Source organism: Aethalodelphis obliquidens, unplaced genomic scaffold, assembly GCF_003676395.1.
Source record: "Aethalodelphis obliquidens isolate GAN/ISIS:26980383/991018 unplaced genomic scaffold, ASM367639v1 scaffold51, whole genome shotgun sequence".
Classification (NCBI taxonomy): Eukaryota; Metazoa; Chordata; class Mammalia; order Artiodactyla; family Delphinidae; genus Aethalodelphis; species Aethalodelphis obliquidens.
In genome coordinates this window covers 9,635,332-9,651,675 of record NW_020837995.1, presented here as the reverse complement: position 1 = coordinate 9,651,675, position 16,344 = coordinate 9,635,332, and the positions used below count along the sequence as shown (strand labels likewise).

General features: G+C 49.7%; 1 protein-coding gene across 1 annotated transcript in view; it reads left to right on the top strand.

Annotated features, from left to right (window-relative positions):
- EHD4 (EH domain containing 4) overlaps positions 1–14,632 on the top strand; it is an 89,480-nt gene extending 74,848 nt beyond the window's left edge. The window contains exons 5-6 of the mRNA XM_027083994.1: positions 2,967–3,131; positions 10,579–14,632. Coding sequence (XP_026939795.1) covers positions 2,967–3,131; positions 10,579–11,115 — 702 coding nt within the window. The 3' untranslated portion in view covers positions 11,116–14,632. The remainder of the gene's footprint in view (positions 1–2,966; positions 3,132–10,578) is intronic.
- Positions 14,633–16,344: the final 1,712 nt, after the last annotated feature.

Genomic DNA, 16,344 nt, shown 5'->3' with positions numbered 1-16,344 from the left:
TATTCCTCTTCCTCTAAATTAATTTTCTCTTATTATAAAGAACAAAAGATCAGACTGTTTCTACCTCCTTCCCTGGACCATCGCCGGATCTGGCCCCAGGTCCTGCGTTTGTTTGGAGACACATCTTTGTCACATAAAGGCAGACACGAGCTTTTCAAGTTGACTGGGGATTTCAGCCACCCAGGCTGTCCCTTGTTTACCGAGAGTCCTTAGAAAATCACAAGGCACCGTCCCGCTAGAAGATTGCAGTCTTTCCCACATTCTGCGTGGTGTTCGCAGTGTGTGTGCCATAACGTATCCATTTTTTATGCATGGGGAGGGAAGAGTACATGACCTTCCCAAAGCTTCCCTGTGAGTTAGGAACGATCAGAAGCCAAACCTCAAAGTTGTTCCATAGGACGTAGTTCACTTTGAATTCCAGACTTCAGCAGCTTCAGTACGATTTTTAATTCATACCCACAAAAAGCAGTTAATTCTATAAGACAGGGAATGAGGCAGTAAGATAGTTAAATGCTACTTCCAGCTTGGCATCTCCTAACTAGTTGCGTGACCTTGAGTAAGTCATATGAACTTCCTGGAACCAGGAATTCAGTCAGATATAGGGAGCCCCTTCCAGATTTAATACTCTGTGATTCTAAGGATTATAATTTACCTTGTAACTTGATAAGCTTCTTAAAGGCAGGGCCCATGCATAGAATCTGACCCTGGGTTATTGTCTTAGGATGCCCAGGGAAGGGCAGGAGGGGGAGGCCATGCAGAGGCAGTACAACAGGGGACTTCCACGAAACAGGCCAGTAGTTGAGGCTGAGAGCAGCCTGCAGCATGAGCAGGTCACCTGAGGGTCATGACTCAGGTAGAGCCAGGCAGGTGGGAGGAGGAGGGAGTTGAGACCTGGCACAGGAACTGCCCCAGTTACGTCAGGGCCCTGGAGGCCTGGCGTCAAAGGTTGGCCCATTATCCAGCAGCCTCAGTCATCAGCAGTGAGCACCATGAGGGCAGGGATGAGGGAGCTGGTGCCAGGCAATGGGTGGAGGGCTGTGGCAGGGGCACATCACCTGCAGCCCAGCCCAGGGAAAGCAGGCCCCTGGGGACCAGGCGGTGTTCAAGAGCAGGGTGCCATTCCCAGGGGAGCTAGGGGCTGGGTGGGGAGTCAGCCTTACCTGCACAGGGGCCTGGCAGTTCCCAGGTACCACACTGATAGGTGGGGAGGGGGCTTGGGGAGCTCTGCAGGGACCTGGCAGCTGCCCCAGGCCTGGGCTCTGGGAAGGGGTCTTGGAAAGACGCCCTCGTGGATGGGAAGCTGAGCAGGTAGTGGGACTTCCTGCTTCAGCTGGGATGGGCTCCAGAGCAGGGCAGGCCATAGCACGGAAGAGAGAGGGGTCCACAGGCCCAGTCCAGAGGATCCAGGAGGGCCGAGGCCAAGGAAATGATGCAAGGACAGCTGGTGATAGTTGGTTCTCCCCGATGGAATATGGCGGTCCCGCCAAGGCCTTCGGACCTACCCAGGGCCGTCCCCAGCCTCATCCAAACCAAGCCAGGCATTCACTAACCAAGGCAAGGAAATTACCAGTCTTACTAGTTTTACCACGTATTCATCATATCCTCAGGAATGCAGTTAAAAGCCCATCGTTCTAAATAAAAGGATTCCCAAACCTTGGATTTCTCTGGTTATCTTAAAGAATCGTGTAAACATTTTAAGCTGCTTTAATTTGAAAAGTAAATAAGTTTACTATTCACTTTGTTATAAAGCAGAAACTAACACACCATTGTAAAGCAATTATACTCCAATAAAGATGTTTAAAAATAAATAAATAAATAAGTTTACTAGCGACAGGAAGGTTTAGAAGCATCTCTCCCAATCTATACTTGTAGCAATAGTCAGGCAGCTCAGTGTGTGCTTATGTTAAAATGACCTTTATGTAGATGGAGAAGTTCGTGTTGTCTGGTCCGAGCCTGTCAGCATTTGCATTATGCACTTAGTTTAGAGTTCAAATCTTAGCAAAATGTTTTTGGCTGTGCCCAGTGTATGTCCATACACAGAGGCCCTCAGCTGAGCCATGGGATGTTTCTGCTTACCCCCTTCATTCAATTTCCATTCTTCCACAAGATTATAGTAGACCTCTGCTTTCTTTAATAGGATTTTCCATAGCTACACAGTCATTTTCTTTTTGTAATCACTGCCCTGTTTTTCATCTTTTCTTATTTTAGTTATTTTCTTGACTTCTAAATTACTCTGTAGAACTCTAGGTATACAAAGAGAACTTTTTTTTTTAAACATCTTTATTGGAGTATAATTGCTTTACAATGTTTTGTTAGTTTCTGCTGTACAAAGAGAACTTTTGTAATGAGTGTTTCTTAACATCCTAAAGTTGGAAATCAGTAGAAGGGTGGAAATGTTAGGGAAGGAAGTGACGAAAGCCAACTAGAGCCCTCCCAGCAGGATTCACCACCCTTCGGGTAACAGTGCCAGGCCTGCTACCCCTGGGTGACCAAGGTTTCTGGGGCTCCCCCCTCATGTACCAGGGGTCCCTCTCTCAGACGGAGCTTCTGCTGTCTGGCCTGGCCCTAGGCAGCTGGTCTTGTGCAGAAATGACTTCAGTGATCTCGGGGCCTAAACTGTCCACGGGGAGGTTATGGGTGTTCTCACCTCACTGTTCACCGGGCACAGATTTCCATGCAGATCAGCCATTGCCATCAGCCTCCAGCTTCATTTGCTGGTGCTTGCATGCACTGGCCCTGGTGAAACTTTCTCTTAGGTCTTCTGAGGTTAATCACCAGAACCAAGGTCTTTCCCACTCAGGTGCCCCCATACCTTCCCCCCTGGTCCTTGCCCTCCTCCTGTCCTGAGCACCATGACTTTGCGGGGATGCCTGTTATGTGCTGTGATGCATGTAAGATGCCATCTTGTTTGTCCTTCTCTGGTGCACTTCTAAATGGCCCGTCCTCACTGACATATACCCCTTCAGGTACATGCCTACATCATCAGCCACCTGAAGAAGGAGATGCCAAGTGTATTTGGAAAAGAAAACAAGAAGAGAGAGCTTATCAGCAGGTTGCCAGAAATCTACATTCAGCTGCAGCGAGAATACCAGATTTCTGCAGGGGACTTCCCCGAGGTCAAGGCAATGCAGGTACAGAGGGCCCATCACAATGTCACCAGTGGGGATGGAGGGGCACTGCCAGCTTGTCCGGCTGGTTGCTGGGTACATATTTGGGTTTCATGGTTTAGAATGGAGGAGAACACAGTAAATTCGTCTTCCTAGTAATACATGATAATAGGCTCCTGTGAATAAAGCAGAAATTGCTTGCTTCCTGAAACATTTAAACAAAAAGGGAGACATTTCAAGAAGTAAATTAAGCTCACCTGAAAAAAATCCTATGAACAGCTCCCTTAGGCTGTGTTCAGGGTTGTTTTGGCACAGAAGCGACACCTGTTTTTTAGAATCCCAGAACTTTAAGGGAATTAGAGCTGAGAGTGACCTTGGAGGTCACTTCCAGGGGCCTCCTGAGGCCGGCCCTCCCCCGCGCTGCCCTGCACTGTGGGATTACGCGCTTGGGCAGCATCGCTGCTGCGGGCTCAGTCAGAGGCCGTGGCGGGCTGTGGCCACGGCGGGAGTTCACCAGACACAGCAGGCTGTGCTCACTGGAGAGTTTGCTTAAAGGCCAGCTTCGGGCAGCCTTTGGCCTAATTTCAGAATCTCCCTGACATGTGTCTGGGCAGCCCCAGGTGACCCCGAGTGGGTGCTGCCACCCTGGCCTGACCCGTGTGTCCACCTCCCCGCCATGGTGTTAGGTGACCTTGATTTTGACACTGACCATGCCCTCCCGAGCGAGGCCACCTCTGGCTCCTCAGAGAGCCTGACTGACCATCTCCCTGTCCGGTGCAAGGACCCATCTGCCCTGGAGGTCACAGCCCTCTGGAAAGCAGGCAACACAACTCAGATGCCTGCAGCCACCAGCCAGAAGTAACTCAAACAAGTGAGGCCGGCGGGCCACGCCAAAGGAAACTGGGGTGCCCCCTCCGACCACCTCTTGTTTTCTCACATTTGGTAGAGATGTGGGTCCTGAGAAACACGTCCCTACCGGGAGGAAAACAATTCTGCAAGTGCAGTGAGTGAGGACTTGCAGGGCACACGGTGGGAGCAGATTGGGGAGCGTGTGCCCTTCCCCGCTCAGTGGGGAGGCCCCATCCTGCCCAGTGGTTGCTGCCCCGTGGGAGTGCAGGCCTGGATATTTCACGAGAAGCCAGAGATCTGGATTTGTATGTAAAGTACCCTGGTTTTCAAATTTTGGCTCAGAATTTCAAAGAATCTACATGGGCCAAAGAGAGCGTACAGCACACTGGCTGTACCCTGGAGACTCTGGGCCTGTGAGCTGCCAGCCTGCCTGGGGTGGGGATGGGGGTCGGTTTGCGGGGGAGGGTCAGGGAGGAGGAAGCACAGGTGCAGAGGCAAGATCAGGCCGCAGGAGGGGAAGCATCGATCCCAAGGGGTTTGTTAATGTAAACTCTCTGTATATAACGTACACACTGAAATAGGAGTGGGTTACACTTACTGCTGTGATGCCTGGGATCAGGGTGAATGCATCTGGTATATACGATCTAGTCCAATATGATTTAGTCGGCTTAAAAAAATACATAGGGGCTTCCCTGGTGGCGCAGTGGTTGAGAGTCCGCCTGCCGAGGCAGGGGACGTAGGTTCGTGCCCCGGTCCGGGAAGATCCCACATGCCACGGAGTGGCTGGGCCTGTGAGCCATGGCCACTGAGTCTGCGCGTCTGGAGCCTGTGCTCCCGCAACGGGAGAGGCCACAACAGTGAGAGGCCCGCGTACCGCAAAAAAATAAAAAAATTAAAAAAATACATAGAAACACTTTTTTTTTAGAAGTAAAGTTGATATTCCTGTACTCAGAGGATAAATTGGATTTTTTTCTGGTCCTAAGGTGGCTAATTTGAGGGCTCCTGGGGCCTCTTCCTGAGCAGGTTCTGCTTTCGCACCCTTGGGTTATGCCCTGTACCCCATGACCAAACTGAAGGACAGCTGTTTCCTGGCATCCTTCAGATACTTTGGAAGGGAAATTGGTTTCCTGACTGAAATGAAAGCTGTGAGTAAATACACAGTGCTCATGATGGCCTGATGGGATGTCTGTGGCTCACTGGCCTCCTGAGGCTCACTTGATGCCCGACCCACAAGGTGCGGCTCCCGAGACCTGAAGTCTCCCTGACAGGCCTCCCCTGCCCGTCTCCAGGGAGCTCCCGAACGGAGGGAGCAAACTCTGTGACCAGAGCTACTCCTGACCATGCTAGCCTGGGCCTGGCCGGTCAGAGGGCATCCAGGCCTCTCAGAGCTGGTCACAGGGGCAATCCCTCACCCCAGGTCTCGGGAGCAGCCTTGGCCCATGTAGCCGGGCAATACAGGGAGGGCCTGAACCTTCACTGAGAACCCTGTGGTTAGGCGCCGCACCAGGCACCTTGGCCCCTTCATTGGACTCCTGGGTGCCCTGGGACTGGGAGCAGGGGTCCTACCTGCCGAGTGCCTACCATCCACACAGTCCTACCATCATCTGTGTTCATTTGTGCGTTCACCTAAGAATAGTAATTAAGTCTGCTATGGCCAGGCGCTGTTCTAGGCCCCTGGAATAAATCATTGAACAAACAGCAAAAATAAAAATCCTTGCCCCTACAGAGGTCCATTCTGGGTTACAGTTTTGCTGCTATGACTGTAACTGGCAGTGACGTTTTGGCAGCATAGCCCCTTGTTGGGACTTGTGCTCCTTGTTACAACATAAGTGTCTCTGTGCTTTGGTATAATTCATTTACTCAGTGTCTTATTTAGTGTCTCCCATAGAAGGCTGTAATTCCATGAAGCCAGTGACCCATGTCCTGTTCTCGGCCATATCCCCAGCCCCTGGGGTGTAGCACGTACTCAGTGAATACGTGTTGAGTAGGTTAATTAATAAGTTAGTGTATGTTTATATCGTAGCAGGCTCTAGGGTAATGAGTTTCTCAGACCCTGACCTAGGCCTGACTCCCACGGGGATTATAGACCAGTGGTTTCTGGAGCAAACCCCTGGAAGCTGGCTGAGGATTCTTCCTTGGGAAGCCAGCCAGGCCCTGATCATACCACCCCCGTCCTTTCAGGGAATCCCCAGGCAGCAAGGCAGGCCTGGAGCCCAGAGGGTGTGCTCACTACTTCAAGCTAGTTTGCTGTCACCCAGGAAGCTCTGGGGGTTCCTGGTGTGGGTCAGGCCTCCACATCCCTGAGTCTGTTGAGCATCTGACATCTTCCCCAACACAGGCATTCAGCCTTACTGTGTCTGGGACAGCGGCAGGGGCAGAAGCTTGCAGATGACTTGATTATGATCTTTGCACATCCCAGGATCTCACGGAGAGCTCACCGGGGCCGGCTTTAAGTCTCTGTTCTCCAAGCTGGTCAAGGTGACTCTTGACCGTAGCAAAGAGCCAATTGTATTTTGCAGGCTTTTGCCCAGGGCCTGTGTCAGCCCTACACCCATTGGGGAGGGAATCTGCTTTGCTGCGCTGACGTGTCCGTGCTGCAGAATGAGGGAACACGAGCAAGGCCACCTTGATAGCTGATGCAGTTGTCCTCCTTGGAGAACTGGCACACAGACCTACTAGAGAATGGACTTGAGGATATGGGGAGGGGGAAGGGTAAGCTGTGACAAAGTGAGAGAGTGGCATGGACATATATACACTACCAAACGTAAGGTAGATAACTAGTGGGAAGCAGCCGCATAGCACAGGGAGATCAGCTCAGTGCTTTGTGACCGCCTGGAGGGGTGGGATAGGGACGGTGGGAGGGAGGGAGACACAAGAGGGAAGAGATATGGGAACATATGTATATGTATAACTGATTCACTTTGCTATAAAGCAGAAACTAGCACACCATTGTAAAGCAGTTATACTCCAATAAAGATGTTAAAAAATAATAAAATCTTAAAATAGAAAAAAAACATTTCAACAGCAGAGGGCGGCAGAGCCATCCCCATCTGCTCAGACCATCCAAGTGGATTCAAAAACAGCTTCTGGTACAGGCTGGGAGTGAGCAGGCAAGGGAGAGCCCAGAAGAGGCTAGGCTGGGATTGACCTTTGTCTCTTGTGGGGGAATTCCAGGATCCCGCGCTTGGCGGCTTTGATGCATACAGTTGTTTGATGGGTAGCTCTTTAAATTCTCCAGTGTGTGTTCATCCCAATAAAAAGCTTTGGAGCCACCCTGGTGGAGGACAGGGATGGTGTGGTTTAACTGGGACCCCACCCCCCTGGCCAGGGCTGGGCAGGCGGGTACCACAGGGATGAGAGTGTAGGGCTTACTTCATGCGTGCCCTCCGGGGTGGGAACGGCTGCTGCCGCTGCTTCCTGTCCACCCCTGCCAATATGTGGCCATTTCCCCTGGCTAGTTTTCCAGAGGTTTGCAGTCTGAATCCATGTCGCCTGCAGGCGGGTGGAAAGTTTGGGTGGGCACCGCCCTCATTTGTCCACTTGGCCGGACACAGAGGCTCTGTGTGTGCCCAGAGCTCAGGCTCATTCATGAGGAAATAGGGTAGGTGTTCATGCACCCAGGGGAATCCAGACTTGTTTACCCCAGCAGCACTGGGATTTTTGTGTGGGCTGCCTGCTCTCCTCCTCCTAGGCTTTCTCTTCTCAGTTCCCTTGGCTCACCGAGGTGCCGGCAGCAGGACCCCAAAGTGTTAGCAGCATTGTTTGGTGCTGATGTTGGGATGACGTGCAGGTGACTGTGGTGTGTCAGTGAGGTTGGAGGACATGAAAACTGGAATGTACCTTAGAAACCAGGCCTGTGCTACCCCACCACTCTGAGCTGAGCTCAGGCTGAGTGCTAGGTGGCAGCCCAGGCCAGCCTGCTTTGACAGTCACAGAGTTGGCTACTGAGAAGAGTGTTGGGGGCACCTTTCCAAGATATGTCAGGCTGTTTTGCTTTCCGCTCTGTCCTCTCCACCGTCTAAAGCTCAGGGCTCCACTTCAGAATAACAGCCTAGAATGTCTGCCCTGCCAGCACACCCTAGAGACCACAATTTTGATTCTCCATTGGAAACGACCTAAACTTCCAATTACATGGACAGGGTAAATGAGGAAAGGCCCAGCTATACAGGTCAATATCATGTAGCTATTGAAAATAAGTTTATCTGTTTTATATATATTAATGTGTATCTGTTAATCCCATTCTCCTAATTTATCCCTCTCCCTTCTTCCCCTTTGGTAATCATAAGTTTGTTTTCTGTATCTTGAGTCTGTTTCTGTTTTGCAAATAAGTTCATTTGTATTATTTTTTAGGCTCCACATATAAGTGATATCATATGGTATTTGTCTTTCTCTGTCTGACTTAACTTCATTTAGTATAATAATCTCGAGGTCCATCCATGTTGCTGCAAATAGCAATATTTCATTCCTTTCTATGGCTGAGTAACAGGTTTTTACTGTATAGCACAGGGAACTATATCATATCTTGTAATAACCTAAAATGGAAAAGAAACTGAAAAAGTATATTTATATATACACCATTGTAAAGCAATTATACTCCAATAAAGATGTTTAAAAATAAAAGTATATGTACATATAAAACCAAATCACTTTATATTTATAGAAAACTGAATCAATGTGCTGTATACCTGAAACTAACATAATATTGTAAATCAACCATACTTCAATTTAAAAATTAAGTCAAATTTAAAAAAATTTTTAAAGGTTGTATAAAAATTGATATCATGGAAAGCTGTGATATATTATTTCTTTAAAATGCAGGTTGTTAAATAGTGTGGTCTTATTTCAGTTAAAGAGTGTGTGTGTGTTTGTAAAAATGGCTATAAACGTATGCCCAAAAATGTTAGCAAAAGTCATTGCTGGGTGATGGTATTATAAGTGATTTAAGATTCTTATTTTTGTTTACCAGTTTTTTCCCCAATTTTTTACAATGAAAGTGTAATATTTATGGTAGCACAAAGCTTTGTTTTGTCTTAACTCCCTGTCCCATTACTTCTGTCCAGAACAGTCAGGTCTGAGGGGAATGTGAAAGCTCTTTGTCTTGAGAGCCTCCCTGTCTCATCTCCAGAAAACTGCACACCTGGCTGGCCCCTCTCTGGCCCTTTAGGATTGTCCAAACAGACATACTTCACATAGAGTCCATATAAAAACTGCCATACCTGGAATTCTCTGCATTTGTTTGGCAAAACTGCTATTAAGACATTTTCACTAGATCTTTGAGGCCCCTTATACAATTGCCTAAGTGACTTCCACAGTTCAGGGCCAGAGAAGGTTTGTCTTTCTTGTGATGAACAGGTGGTTTCTCCCCGCCGACAGCGAGGTGTGACACCCCCACCCCCGCCGGCTCCCCAGCCAGGGCAGCTGAGGAGTGTAGCTTTTCTCAGCCTTCATTATCTGATGTGATGATTCCCCTCCTCTTCCTTTCAATTACTTGGCTTTTCCCTTTGTTCATGACTTTATTCTATTTCGTGTTATCATTGTTTCACTGTAAGTCAAACCGTTTTTGAAATATAAGCTCCCTGAAGGCAGAGACTGTGGCTTTTCGTATTTATATCCCAGAACAGGGCCTGGCACATAACAAATGGTCAGTAAATGTTGGATGGATGGATGGATGGATGGATGGATGGAAGGAAGGAAGGAAGGAAGGAAGGAAGGAAGGAAGGAAGGAAGGAAGGAAGGGTAACCAAGGCAGGAAGGACTATTTCTACAGAGCCATCCACAGAGCCTCTGTGGCATCTACAGTTGGCTCCCATCCTGGCCAGGCAATTGCCACGTCCCCTAGGGCCATCTGCAAACGCTGTGCTCTGTCTGCTCCTCCCAGCTGTCCTGGGAGTTGCAGCCGAGACCTGCCCTGACCATGCTAGTACTACTCAGCTCTACTGGCTGCATTTATACTTGCCCTTCCCATCCCTACTCCTCTCTCTCTTTCCAATTTCAACTTGTACCTATTTGTACCCTAAACTACATTTTTTTAACTGATCAGCGTCGTCTTTAAATAATCATTTTACCTAAATTAGTTCTACTGACAGCTCTGTCGCAGCTTCATGTTACAGCACAAAGAGGCTAGTCGAGCGGCAGGAGGCATGGGCTATTGTCTTGACTCCGCCAGGACACGCCTTGTGCTCTCTGTGAAATGGGGTTATTAATACCTGCTCTTCCTGACTCCCAGCATTGTTGTGAAAATCAACTGAAGTATGTAAGGTAGGTAAAATACTTTAAAAGATAAAATAGTAGATCTCTAGAGTGCTTTTTTAAAAAAAGACAGGGTGAAAGGAATTTTGTCTCAAAGCCCTAGGGGATCACCGTCCCTCATGCCACTGCCAGCCCAGATTAGCTACCGTAGGAAAATGTTGCATCCCATGCATCTTGTCTCTTGTTCCAAAAGCCACTCCTGTGTCTGGTGGGTTCGGATGTGGGGACCCCACCAAAGAGAGAGAGCGCTCTGGACAGCCCAGAGCATGGGCTGCCTGCTTTAAGGGAGCATTTGTCCCCTCCAGCCATCCCTCTCCTCATTTGCTTCCTGCAGGGAGGATGTTAACCAAATCTGTGGCTTCTCCTTTTCCAGGAACAGCTTGAGAGCTATGACTTCACCAAATTCCACTCGCTGAAGCCCAAGCTGATTGAGGCCGTGGACAACATGCTGAGCAGCAAGATCTCGTCCCTGATGAGCCTCATCAGCCAGGAGGAGACGAGCATGCCCACGCAGCTGGTGCAGGGCGGGGCCTTCGACGGCACCGCCGAGGGCCCCTTCAACCAGGGCTACGGGGAGGGCGCCAAGGAGGGCGCCGATGAGGAGGAGTGGGTTGTGGCCAAAGACAAGCCCGTCTACGATGAGCTCTTCTACACCCTGTCGCCCGTCAACGGCAAGATATCGGGCGTCAATGCCAAGAAGGAGATGGTGACCTCCAAGCTGCCCAACAGCGTCCTGGGCAAGATCTGGAAGCTGGCCGACTGTGACTGCGATGGCATGCTGGACGAGGAGGAATTCGCACTGGCCAAGCACCTCATCAAGATCAAGCTCGATGGCTACGAGCTGCCCAACAGCCTGCCCCCGCACCTTGTGCCACCCTCCCACAGGAAATCCTTGCCGAACGCCGACTGAGGGGCAAGCCGCACACAGCGAGGGCGGTGTGGGGCTAGAATTGGGGGGCCTGGGCCAGAGGCCCACACTGCCACTGACTCACTGAGCAACCCTGGGCGAGGCACTGCCCTCTCTGTGCCTCGGTTTCCCCATCTGTAGAACGGGGAGGGCAGACACTGGACACTAGATGAGATCTGTTTACCTTAAAATTCCCAGAGTTTCTACTAAAATGTTGGGGGGACGGGGTGGATACAGGGATGGAAGCGTTGAGAAGAAAGGAAAATCGTCCAAGGAGTCCTCCAAAGCCTAGAGAAGCCCAGATGTGGAATCCCAGGAGCCAGGGCGTGTCAGCTGGGGGCTGTGCTGGGCTTCACTGGACTGTCCATCATTTTGAACCTGGCTGTCCCTCAGAGAGCACCGGGAAGCAGCAAAGACCAGCTTATTTATTTTGTCTCTTGCTCTATTTGGAGTGAAAAAAAAAAACAGCTGAGAAGGTTTCTGTTCTCTCCAAACTGTCTACCACAGAGTAGACTGCTGCCCCAGCTTTGAGAGGAGGACGCACCATTTCTGCGTGTCCCCGTCCCTTCTGTGGGCCCGCAGAGCCCGCGGCCAGGCCGCAGGGAGCATCCATCCCAGCGCCTGCTGGCCGGCCCTCCCAGGGCTCCCCCAACCTTGCGGCCTTCCCAGCAAAGGTGTATTTGGTTAGAAATTTGGAACTCACAACCTTTATTAACCCCTGGCAAGAGTTCTAGTATTCATTTCAAGTCACGTTGAAATCTGAAGATTAGCTTTACTTGTCTGGCAACAGGTTTTAGCAAAGTTTATCATACTTAAACTAGAGTAAGAAAAGCGGTGGTTCTCCCCAGTCTTCAGTTAGCGTGGTTACACGTCCCCAAGGCTCCTTGGAAAATGGCAGGATTTAAATCCAGAAAAAACATGAATTGGTGCGTGCAGTGTCCTGGCCCTGTGGCCACAGAGGGGACGGGGGGCCAGCCCAAGGTCAGTCTACTAGCGTTAGACACTATTTTTATAAAAAATAGGCATTTTTATTATGACTAGTTTTTTAAATATAGTTTCTATATAAAGGATAAAGACCTTTATACAGAAACAAGATGCAATCTTTCATATAAAGCCTTTTCTTCAAAAGACTGTGTGGTTCATACCATGAATGCCTCACGAGGTAGGATCTGGGCCCTTACCTGTACATCAGTTCCTGATGTTCCCTCCCTGGGTGCCCTGGGTGAACCTCTCTGGACCACTTGCCCAAATGCCTGTGTCCAGGGGAGGTCACCCTCCCAGCTGTGTGGGCTCCAGCTGGGGGATGCAGGTGCCTTTCACCATTATTTATGCAATAAGAGAGACATGATATTTCATCACTATTGTGATGGCTGCATAGCCTGGGACCCTGCCAGCACCAAAAATGAATGAAATCCAAACAGTCACACCTAAGTCTCCCAAAACACTCGTTTTTTTTGTTTGTTTGTTTCTGGTGTCCCTTGTGACATCAGGGGCAGAACAGCAGACTTAAGAAAATGTTTACTTTAGAGAAGCATTTATCCAGATGCCAGCCCTCACACTCCCTAGCTTACTTTCTACATAATTTAGTTTTAAGAGAAGTAAATACATAACATGGTTTTAGTCTTAGTGAGTACTTTTAAATTAATTAGACACATAGAAAAGAGACATTTGTAATTCCAGTAGATAGTTCTGTGAATTCACGAGGACCACACAGGTGTGTAAGCACAGTGGATCCAGCAGAGGGCAAGATTGAGAGAGGAGGAGAGAGTTCATTTGTCGAAAGGTATAGAGATGCCAAGGTTAGATTATTTCCATTCACAATCATCTTGCTTCTTTAACTCAGCTCAGTTGTCATATATAAAGATAAATATATACACGTATGTCACAAGAGTATGTATTTTGGCCACTTGTTAATGTGTATATATGTACATATGGCAAGTTTTGTCTATATATGGATGTAGAGGAATACTGTTTCAGAGGAGCCGCAGAGGAGGTTTCTGGTTCTACGTGGATGGAAGCACCTCATGGGTGATCCCCACCCCACCCCCATGACCTCTGGTGGGAGGACATCTGGCAGCTGAATGCTGAGAAAAAAGGAAGAAAAAGGAAGTCACATGTCCATTTTTCTCAATATCTTCTCTTAAAACCTGAAGTCACCCATCATAAATAGTTGATTGGAAAGAAAAACACTGAAAGACATTAGGGATGACGGCCAAGCAAGGACCCATATCGTCCCAGGACCCGCACAGAGTTCCTCGAGTCTGTGTCCAAAACACCCGTTATCCCCTGACCCCATGCAGCAGGGCCGGGAACATGGAGCCCTTGGGATCTGGGCACCTGGACCGACCGTATTGTCCTCCCTGCACCACCCCACTGTCCAAGTACCCCCTCTGCAGAGTGCTCACGGATGGGGCAGGGGGCGTGGAAGTAGGTAAACTCCAGAACTCTGAAACTATCTTCATGCTCTCCATGATTTCACAGAAGAAAACCTAAGAATCTTGAGTCTGTTTTCTGTACAGCACACGGTATCGCACAACACAAACTTCTGCAGTCTTGAGTTTAGGGGGAAAAAATGAAAACTTCTGCCTACTCCTCCCGAAGTCGACTTCCAAACTGTGAGCCTGCTGGTGAGGCCCTCCTGAGCCCGTCTGTACAGAAGCGTTGCACTGAGACCTGCCGAGATCCCCCAGCTCTGCGGCCACACGCTGATGTCCAACCCGCTTGGCATCCTACTTGGATTCTTTCCTCGTCACACACACTTGGATGACCCGGGTTGGGGCTGCTCTTCTGTGGGAAGGGCCAGGCATTCAGTTGGCTTTCACTTCTCCAGGGCTGGAGTGGCTTCTCCGGAACACTTGTCATCATGCAGCAATAATGCCTGGATTGGGGGTTGTGACTCCTTCCACAGAACTGTGGGCCTTAAGGAGTTGGATTCTTATTCCATCTCATGGGACTGGTGTCCAGGTGGGTCAGAGAGCATGTGACGAGAAGCCAAATGCCTCGTGCTCTCCCCCAACCGCTGCCCGCCTTACAAACCCGCAGGAGAGGCTTCAGCAGAGCCCTGGCCCCACTGTCCCAACCACGGTCCTTTGCTATGTCTGCTGGGTCTTGGGGGGCCGCCCCTGCACCACACTGGGAATGTCTTGTACTGGAGCCTGCCGCCTAGGATGGGGTTTAACCACCAGAGTCATGGCCTGACAGCCACCACCAGAACCTTCCCGCTTTATGGCTACACTCCTTGATGCCCAGAACGATACCCTGGACAGATTGCCTTGGAGATAAGGAAAGCATTTAAGGAGGCACCATTTACTTCCTCCATGGAATGTGGCAAATAACTTTCTTAGGACAGATAACCACTGAGTTTTTCCAGGTAAACATGGGCAGAATCTAAGAGTATACCAGGTGACGTGTCAATTAGCCAATGCATTTAATACACAATGCTTCTGTTTTTTTGTAATCTTGTTTAGAAATGTCAAAAAAAGACCCAGTCTACTGATCAATAAACTTCTGAAAAAAATCACTACTTTTTTCCCATTGGCTCTGGTTTTTCAGTTGACTGTGTGCCAGCTGTCTCAGGAATAAAGCAGGGATCCCTTGGAACCGTTCTGAAACGAGGCAGAGGAGTTAAGGGGAGGGTGTGCCCCTTTGCACGCCATCCCTGTGACCCCTGACTCTTCCTGCATCTTCCCTGGGTGGTAGACTCGGGCTTCTTCAGCAGAAAACACCTCCATCCACTGTGGGCAGAGACCAGGTCTGGGAGCAAGGCCCCAAGGGAGGCTCACACCCCAACTGAGAGTGACTGGAAACCAAGACTTCAGGGGACCATGGAGGAGATCCTTCCGAGGCTGCGGACAGGGCATCACTGAGCATTCACAGGAGATGTCCTCTGTCCGGCGCTGAGGCAGGCCCGAGCACGTGAGGGTGCAGTAGTGCTAGGGTGCAGCCCCTGGCTGGCTGGCACTGCTCCTGCCTCTTGGCATGCCTCACAGGTCTGGACCACCCATAGTAGACATCTGGAGTTTTCACACTTGCACCCATCTACCCTTTTGGTGATCCAGACCTGGAATTTCCTTTGCAGACCACTCTCCACTTCTCTACCCTCAATCAGAGGCATGAGATTTGGGGAGATAGACCCCACCCCTTCTTTCCAGGGTGGGTCCTGATGGTCTTGAGCCAATTAGAGTATTTCATCTGCCTGGTCACAGAAATTGTTCAGCAATGGACATGTGTCTATGAGAGCCAGGCCCCTCAGACTTCTGTTCCGACTCTTGGGAGAGATGTACTCTCTTTTCTGAACCATGCAGTACAAAGAAGTGAGCCTATTGGTGCAAAAATATAAATAGCATTGAGAGAAGTGCCCAGAGGTGCTGGAAGCAGAGGAGTGAGGTTAGGCTGACAGCAACCACCTTGTGGAGCATGAAGATGAAGAAGGCATTGAGAAAGACTAAGGGAATCCACACCTGTGGTGGCATCATTTGAGCTGCTGGATCAAACCTTACCTGAAGTCCTCCTCCTGCCAGCCTTTTCAGTTATGTGGACCAGTACATTCCCTTTATATCATTTAAACCCATTTGACTTGAAATTTCAGTGACTTGCAGCACAGAACTGTACTGACCAGCAGGGATTCTCATTTCAACAGGGGCTGCTATCAGTCACGGCACAAGAGGAGCTGATCCTGGCAGCATGTGCAGTGGCTTTACTGCAGTTGAACTAGGAAGAAAGAAGAGGAGTTCCGTAGCCCTGCTCAGCAACCTCAAATACAGCCACCTCTGTTGAGATCTGTGTACAAAGTGCCATGCAGCTCCATCCTGTTCTCTGGTGGTCACATCACATGGGATGCTGTGGGCCAAGGCTCTTAACAGGAGGTGAAACAAGCTTACAGAGGTGGGAGAAGGGGGAACTTCCTAGAAGGAGCAGGATTTTAACTAGGGCTGATGTGATTGGAGAATGTGGACGGTGGGGAGTAGAGGGGCATTCTTATTCTAAGCTGAGGGAACCACTGATGTTCAGACTTGGGCAGGAAACCTCTGGTCCCGACCAGGCAATGGGGAGTCTTGCTCTGGGAAGGTACATTGGGCCAGGCGTCGGCTGACGTGCAGGCAGGGTGATGAGCTGGTGACAGTGACGAGGACCTGCAGGGTCAGTGGGAGTAACCGGGTGGGGGGTGCACTGTGGAGTGCTCGCTGCGGGGCACAGCAGCAACAGCCATTGGTACCTGACTGGACCTGGGGC